Raw genomic sequence first — 8,838 nt, 5'->3', positions numbered from 1 at the left:
GTGGAATTGCTCTTCAGTTTTGTAAGCTTGATGCATTTTCCTTTTTGTGATTTACTTATGGAACATTAGTAGTATTCTTTGCAGGTTAAACCAATTGGTGAAAATCGCAAAAAGCGTCGACGAACACGTCTTAAAAGCAAAAGTTGGACAAATAATCGGGAAAAGCGCAATTCGGGATATCTCATGAACCAGCGATACGTCGCCTCAACATGCCAACGGCGTGACCTCGTGGTTAACTTTAATGCAGTTGGTTGGTCGCGTTGGGTGATTGCTCCGCCTGCCTACAACGCTGGCTACTGCTACGGCTACTGTCCCTTCCCCCTTTCAGCCCATTTCAACACTACCAACCACGCGATCATCATCCACCTCATGTACAACTTGGGCGTGGCCCCACCCCAAGTCAAACCGCCCTGTTGCACCCCTGTCACCTTCAGTCCCCAGTCTATTCTCTTCTTCGACAGCGACGAGGTCGTTCTGCAAGTCTACGAGGACATGATTGTCGAGACTTGTGGCTGTCGGTGATATTGACCCTAAAATCAAGATTTTATTTATCTCAGTGAATTTTTAACCAACTTGCCTTACCTATTTGCGCTTATTTCTATTGGACACTCAGCACATTCGCAGAGGTCCTTTTGTCCCAAAAAGAAGGTTATAGGAAATGGATGTTATAGGATTTGTGTTATCGAGGTGTGGATTAATCGTAATATCGTAGGAACACAATCGCATGTAAATAGGACATCGCGCAGTAGTTAGAATGAATTCCCAATTTTTGTACTACATTTCTCAATTTATTTCGTTCACTTTAGTTTAATCTTTTAGCATTGAAATGCGCAGGCGAATGTTTGATTTTGATACTTGAGACAAATTCTAGAGTCATTTTTAGTCAGTCGATCAAAACCAATTAAGTTTAGTCAAATACCGTTCTTAAAGCACCATTGTGCTTAGTATCTCTGCTCTATGCCAATTTCGACTTCTACTCCCTGTAGATTCCTGTCATTGGTTCCATACACTGTGCCAGGCACCAATAAAGTCCCTGCTTTTGGTAGAGTTTCCCTCAAATCACTACATTACGATGGTTTTCGCATAATTTTTAAATTGCTTATAAGACACAATAGGATTACTTTTGCTCGCCTCGGAATACTGCTGCGAGTTAATAGGCTCTTTCAATTAAACAATGACACAGTGATTTGTAAAAGAAAGAACAGCCATAACCCGTGCCTTTTACTTATTCAAGAAAACTGACTCTTTATTTGTTTAAATTTCTACATTTCACCAATTAGTAATAATAATATTGTAAGTGGACTTTGGTAAATGAATTTGTTACGTATCACTCTTGGTAGATGATCCAAAAATCTCCCTGAATTTCTTTAAAGTGGGCAAAAGCGGTTAAATACATGTTATTTGATAGCCTCAAAGGATTAAGCTACAACAGTGACAGGGCTTAGTCTGCAGCTGACATCTTCATCCAACATAAAATTAAACAGAAAAAAATATATTCCAACATTAATTAGTAGTAAAATCTTGTACTTTGGGAGAGAAAGTTATGCGGCCTAGGCGGAATAGATATTTTGCCCACTTACAAATAAAACCAACTACTGTGCAGAACACCCTTTGATGTTTTCACATTACTAGATGAAAAAAGTAGTGGTCCTCGGTGAATTGCGCAACCCAGAGCACACTGGCAACTATGTCTGATTTAATTTTCCCACAATTTAATGTTTCACATGCCTTATGGATCAGCGTCGACGACTCCGTGCCCCACGCACGCAAGTTACGCCTAGCCGAGTGCCGATTGCGACTTGGTGTGGTGCACGTGAAAGTCAAAACGACAGAACATAATGTGCACTTTTTTCGACTCCTTTGACTCTAAACTGTTTGAATGAAATGGAAAGCTTAACTAAAGCAATTTAAAATGGAAATAAGAATTTCAAAGCACTTAGAGTATTTGTAAGCAGCCAATATCTGATAGCTGACAATTCAGTCATCTACCGATTCAGGTATGGTATTACGTCGTAGAGTTTATGGAAAGCTAGTAACAATTCGTATACTTAAGTGATTGAGCCTTTCTGTAGATTATTGGACACTATTTAATCTACCACGTAATTACCGAAGCAAAACATTACTTGTGGGCTGAGTTTATGGCTTTTCAAGCTTCAGATATCGTCCAGTCTACCGACAATGGAATTAACACTAAGATAGGCCTTTTATACGACTGATTCTATCCATTTTATTACACATCAGTTTCTAACGTCCTTTTCAGGGTCATACAGGTGGTAATGCTGCAGGATTGGTAAAGGCCAAAATATGCCAAGCTATTTCGACAATTAAAGAAACAGATTTTTAGAGGGAAAAATGGCAAAAATTTATTAACAAAGTAGACTCATAGCAGAAAATCATACACGTTTCATAGTCTCATCAGGCTAATAAATTCTTTGTAGGTTAGACTTTGATCACCGTCTTTATCAGCGGAGTGGACGATTTGTACAACTTCCTGTTTTGGCATTTTGCATCCTATCCTGCGCAAGCCTTCATACAACTCATCAACTGTCAATTTTCCGGATTTGTCTACGTCCATCTCTTCAAAGGCAGCTTTCCACTCTTCAATCCTAAATTATGTATAATCGATGTGTGAATAAGCAGAGTCTACAATTCAAGTACAAAATCCACACTCTTTACTGAATTAGATTCTGAAATTTTTGCTGAAGTCAACTTAATGCAATGGACAGCAATATGAGTTCCCCTCGTGTTCAGCACTTTGTTATCGGACAATAAGCAAATAATCTATATCAGTCAACTGTTCTAAATCACGTTTGTTAGCTGGCAACAGCATACCACTTTTAGTCTCACGGTTACAATATCAAAGCATTTCGAGAACCTATCAGGAGTACAACAGGATTACTTGGAAAAGTTGTGACGTGTAATAGTTAAGCGCCATGCAGTGTTGTTGCCGAATAACCTGCCTAATGGGCCATCACATTTGTGCCACGATAATTCACAGATCACCTTATGAACGCTAAAAGTACGTCATCTTCCAGGAGTATGCTGCCATTGTTATTCAAAATTATTCTCATGCATAAATATCGTATTAACGATATACATACTTACGTGGTCGGTGGTACCTCCTTCAAACCTAAGGCACGCTCGTATTCGTCAAGCGTAACGCGACTATCCCCGTTATTGTCGAAAAGATTGATAAATTCCTAGTATTGGAAACAGTTGGTCAGAACGTTCGGCTCCAATTAGGATTTTAGAGTGCAACATTGTGAATATTAGAAAAACCAAGATGGAATTATGAAATACAAATCTATTTTATCAAATTTCTATAAAGTGTAATTATTCTCTCCAAATGACAACTTGATTGTTTTACATCTGTAGATTCATCTATTCAGGAATCCATTTTCATTTACTTAGAAAGAGCTGTAACAACACAAGTGAAGAAGGGACTAAAGTAATTTGAAAGTAGGCTTTTCACGATGAAAGTTGCCCTCTCAATCACTTGCCCTAGCTTCAAGTCTAACAGTGGCATCTTGACCCATTTAGGAGCGCTATCACCGTAGTTCCAATAATTGCCGTGCACTAGCCATGACCCCACTGCACCAGCATGCATCTCTGCCTGACTTGTCACGGTGCAGGAACGACCGTAACGGGTGGTTAAAAATGGCTAAAATACAAGAGTTCTGAAGAAGAAGAAGAACAGTGCAAGTTTATGGACTTAAGTCTCTTTTAGGAGGTGAAATTTCCCCATACAAATGAAAATTTTCAATTTGACGTAAAATTATTTCACACATTTTTAAAGTGCCTGGGTATTCCACCACAATCAAGCAGCACCCGCCTTGAGCAGAAAACTACTTTTAAGTTTTCCTGGCTGTGACCATATTGAAAAAAAAGGAAATTAAAATTAAAAAAATATGGATTTTTACCTCAACTTTGGATGGAGGAAGATTAGATTCCTCACAGCATTGCCTGATTTCTTCCTTTGAAAGAGAACCATCACAGTTGATGTCCATATCGTTAAATTTTTGTAAAAGACGATAGCGTTCTTCATTGGTGTATTTTGCCATTGTAGGATCTGGGTGTTCACAGATGGTAAATTGTTGATTTCAAAGCCTCGCTCTGCTCTCTTATGTGCTAACCAATGTGGCTTTGGATAGACTGACCTTGGCATGACGATTATGCAGTCTCTTTGATTGGTTATTGACATATCACGGTGGTTTTACCAGAGGTAGTGGCAACTTTGAAACCTCTAAATAGCGAATCATTTTGCATGATTATGCAATTTTGCGGCTGTCGTTATTTTCACTGCCTTTCGGAGAGGGCATGAATATTTACAGCATTCCACTAAAGTGCACCCAATGCTCTCCGAGCATCCATGGAATATTTCATTTCACTCTGTGAGATTTAAGTAGTTATGCGTGCATAAAAGCATATTATCTGGTGTGTGTGTCAACGCAGGATTACTAGCACACTACTTTGCTTTAAATGAAAATTGTCATATTCAGAAATATGCACATTAGCTCGAACAAATAAGAAGTAGAAAAGAATGTTCCAATTTTCCGCCAGCAGGATGAGATTAGACGTTAGAATATAGTCTAAAAGCCTGTAAGTGGGCAATAATGGCCAGGCAAAGTTTAAGCAAAGCTTCCACCTCTACTATCAGTTTGTTATGAAATCACGAATTTCCACATTAATCACAAAGATCGATTAAAAATACACAAAAATTTCATGCCACCGAACTGGAACTTCATTTTCATCCTTTTTTTCAATAGCGAAGATAGCTAAATATATAATACTTCGAAAATGCAGACATGGGACGGGCCAAGTACCAAAGGTTTGCCCAATATTTACGAAGTCAAGGTCGCATCAACCTTAATAAGCATAGAAATGTGAGATGGGTGAATAAATACGTGTTGATGGTTCGCGTATCCAGTGTTCTGCACTTAAAAGCGATTTATTTACTCAAATCATAAGGTGAATAGAGAATGTCTTGTTCCAGAACAAGGAATTTTTGGTGCCTTTAAATTTATGCTCAGTTTAGGCCTTGGTCAATTAAAACTTTATTTATGACGTTGAAATCCAGTCGCAAAGAATTACATGCTTGCAATTTTGAATGCCGCATAAAGTCAAATAACTTTGTACATGATTAAATTTCCTGGAATATTTAGGGCTGCATCCAATTTAGGCTTAGCCAAGCAGCAATACCGAAAGGATTGATACCATCTTTGACCGAGACCACCTCAACAAGGGCATGGTGAACAGGTAAGGTGAAGACATAAAACAGAGTGGACGCGGACACTAAGATGCGGTCTGGAAATAAATGGAATTAAATTCTGATTAAATTGAGGTGAAATTTCGATTCGCTCTTGTGAAAAATTTACCGTTATATCTGCAGAAGTTATCAAGAGATTTTAATAAAATCGTAAAATGAATATAGAGGCTCACTTAGATTCCAAATTACCACTCCAACGTGTAATCTGACTTACACGTAAGTGATTTTTACAATAGAACCCTGCATTTCCTTGCGTAGATGTCCGAATCAAATATGAGTTTCTCAGTTAATTAGTTTCGGAACTAGGTCCTGTTGATTCGTCAGATTTACCAGGAAAATTTGCAATCGGAACTTCCTTCTAGTATTTATAAAATCCGTATTTTGCAGATCTGACTTTACGTAAAAGTGATTAGGCTCCTACAGGCGCAGCGCGGACAAGCATTTTTTATTAAGACTAAAAGTTGAAAATAAGGAATAACATTGCGATCTCCTTGTTGGATCATTTTTAATGAGTACTGATTATCCTCCTGGGTGGCATCAACTAGATCTAGGGAAACGAAATTGGAAGAATCGAAGGCGAACAAACGATGCGCAGATATAGAGGCATAAACTGCAAATACTTGAACTAGGAATTATCGCAAAAGTCTATTTATATATCTGACTGTATTCAAGGTAAGTTGTCTCCTTGCATACTGCATAACATATCACTGGAAAATTCAATTTAAAGAAGAACTTTAACGCGTTCAATATCGGTACAGGAGAACAAGAGTAAAGAAGTGGAAATTTTTATACCGTACAAATTTACTGTTACAGAAGAGCAAAAACGCATTAGAAAAAATGAAAAGCATCAATGAAAGCTACAGCAACTTCCATAAAGGGAATATCGTATCGGGATAAGATATAACTATGAATTAACAACTTCAAGAAGGTGAATACATCACGAAGCAGAGAATTAAGCCAACATCAAGCAATTTTGAAATGCATGTATTTCATCGTTAGTTGACCTAGAAAATAACTCTGAAGAAGTTTTTGCAATTTTGTGCTTGCGTTTATCAATGTAACGTAGATGCAAGGATCGGATCCCTATAGAGTATTTCATAGAAGAAATGGAAACAGGAAACAGGATTTTCTTTATCTAAACAGCCTAAGTAATGTTCCAAGACCCGCTTGCCACCACAGCGCAATATTTTTTATACAATAAACGATTCTTTGTGGCTATCACAGTTCACGAATTAATCACAAACTAGTTTACTTAAGACATAGGCTAACTCTTCCAAATCTGTCGAATAACATTACCTTCCTGTAAAATTCTGTCCTACTTAAATATTGTTAGAAAACACTACCTTTATGGAAAGTGGCGAAGATTTTGGTTTTACAGAGTGGTTGGTAGAAAGCAACTATGGACCGTGGTGAGAGCACATTAAGTGAGGACGATTATGGTTTGGTGTTTACTTATCAATCCGTTTACCTATGATTTGTCAATCAACTTGGAGACGGAGGTCTTTTAAGGATAACTACTTCTGTTATTATAACGAAAAGCCAAGGTCTTTTGAATAAAATAAACTATTATTTCAAATATCAAGAAAACTGTTAAAAACCAAATCTGGTCAGAATTTGCCACCTTACAGTTTCTTCTCAAATAATAACAGGATTTTATAAATTTTAAAGTTCAGCATCTCCCAAATCGTAACATTTAACTTTTGGGAAATCTACTAGATCCTTTATAAGCATCTATCAGGAAGGCGGTTATCCTTTATTAAATGGATAATTTACACTTTGCTTAAAAGTATTCTAACATGAAACAGCTACTCATACTTAAGTGAAGTATTTTCATCTCTGTTGCCTAAAATTACGTTTAAGCTAACATTTTTTTCACTCTCCAAAGCGACGTTTTTTGAAGAGCATCACTGTCACTGGTCATGATAGCTAAATAACTAGCTGAAACGTATGTTTTTTACAATTTGATAGTTGTATAAATACCGATCACTCAAGGACTGAAACATTTGTAGAACAGAATTATCTGTTTATATGTCATTTAATCGCGCTTGAGTCAAGTAACATTTGACGTAACTAGATAAACATCAAATTATAAATTGGGCTTTATAATCAAAAATAATACTTACTTTTCCAATTCATACTTAAATGCTCTGTATCATACGACTATTCATTGTAACTATCAACTAATTAAAGTCAGTAGGCATGGATTGGCAGGTGAAAGATGTTATGGAAACTAGTACTTTTGCTCTCAGAAAAGCTGCCTACGACCATTATGGGTGATGCAGATGTTTGTGTGGTTGCCTCTGTTTGAGAGCGGAAATTCCCATTCTCCCTTATAAAGTGTGTGTCTGGTTAAACTAATTTTGCGCGTATTGTTCCAGGAAGGAGCATGTGAGACATAAGGCGGCAATCCATTGTTCAGAGTAATTCTTAAATCATAGCTTTCAGTAAGATGGGGTTCTCCAACCTCTATCAACAATTCACAATGATCAGTTGAATTAGCTGGTCGAAAATTTTTCTGAATATGTGTTATTTACAGGTAACATTAAATACCCTTTTAACGTTTACAGGCAGCATGCATGCCAAAGAAAACCCTACGAAACATAAACCTTCCCGCTCCAGCATCTTGATTTTATATTAGATGATAAGGGGAGGAATCATTCACTTTTGATAAAGTGATGGTTTCACTCTAGATTTTTCAAAAGTTGGGTTTACTTTCATTACCCGTTGCTGATAGATTTGTAAGCTTTTCACAAAGGACCTAATTGAAGACTTGCGAAACTGATGACTTCATTCCATTTACAAGTACTGACTTATGGGTCGGTTGAATGGATGCTTGCTTTGCCAAAGCTATGTTTCTGCTTATCTTTCTATGCCTGTTTATCTGAGCTATTTCGACTGAAATTTAAGCGTTTTTCTGCGTATGCGAGGTTGTGAAGCTCAAGCGATTTAAAGTAGGTTTTTCGTTTCCCTGTCTGTATTTTATTGATAGACCAATTATCTTGATTTTTATTCCGATTACCAACAAAAGTTTTCGGAGGCAAAATTAATCGTCGCTCGTATTCCACTCACAATACAATTAAACGATTACAAATAGTGAAACTCCTCACTGATTTTTGCTATCCGTGCTAAATGATAAAACCTAATACAAAATACAGCAGCCTCATGCAAATTTTAACATGAAATGCATTCCCAAATGTATATTATCCATCAAAGGAGAAGCCGCGTGAAAACTGCAAAATAAATATTTCGGCATAATTTTCAAAAGCCATTGATATTCCAAATAAATCATCCACTTTACCTAATAATATAAAGCCGTTACAAAAGTATCCCGCATCTCTTTCCAACTAAATAAATTGCATGTATTAGGCCACAAGGCACCCCTGATCTTCCTCGAAACCATAAGTTGTACAACTAAACGATAGTGCGAAATTTTGATTATGATGCAGGTAAACCAACTTCTAGATGTCTATTCAAGAGGGAAATATGGTTGCGCTAATAAGAAAATGCAAATTACAACGATACGTAAGTGTCGTTGGCGTAAAAAGCCATCTGATACTCGTGTTTGTTATTTT

The 8,838-nt window shown here is 37.1% G+C and overlaps 2 protein-coding genes across 2 annotated transcripts; one reads left to right on the top strand and one right to left on the bottom strand. All coding sequences in view use genetic code 11, as the record gives it.

The window, feature by feature from the left end:
• Positions 1-183: 183 nt before the first annotated feature.
• EGR_04779 (Bone morphogenetic protein 2) lies at positions 184-522 on the top strand (the record flags this gene model as incomplete). Its single annotated transcript, XM_024494028.1, has 1 exon — positions 184-522. The coding sequence occupies one exon, from the start codon at positions 184-186 to the stop codon at positions 520-522; it is 339 nt and encodes a 112-aa protein (XP_024351593.1).
• A 1,882-nt stretch (positions 523-2,404) lies between these two features.
• On the bottom strand, positions 2,405-4,061 carry EGR_04778 (calcium-binding protein; the record flags this gene model as incomplete). Its single annotated transcript, XM_024494027.1, has 3 exons — positions 2,405-2,606; positions 3,106-3,200; positions 3,921-4,061. 3 exons carry the CDS (start codon positions 4,059-4,061, stop codon positions 2,405-2,407), a joined length of 438 nt encoding a protein of 145 aa, XP_024351592.1.
• Between the last annotated feature and the right edge of the window lie 4,777 nt (positions 4,062-8,838).

The sequence above is a fragment of the Echinococcus granulosus genome (assembly GCF_000524195.1).
Source record: "Echinococcus granulosus chromosome Unknown EG_S00031, whole genome shotgun sequence".
NCBI classification, from domain to species: domain Eukaryota; kingdom Metazoa; phylum Platyhelminthes; class Cestoda; order Cyclophyllidea; family Taeniidae; genus Echinococcus; species Echinococcus granulosus.
Note: the sequence above shows the minus strand (reverse complement) of the source record. Positions and strands in the feature narration are given on the sequence as shown.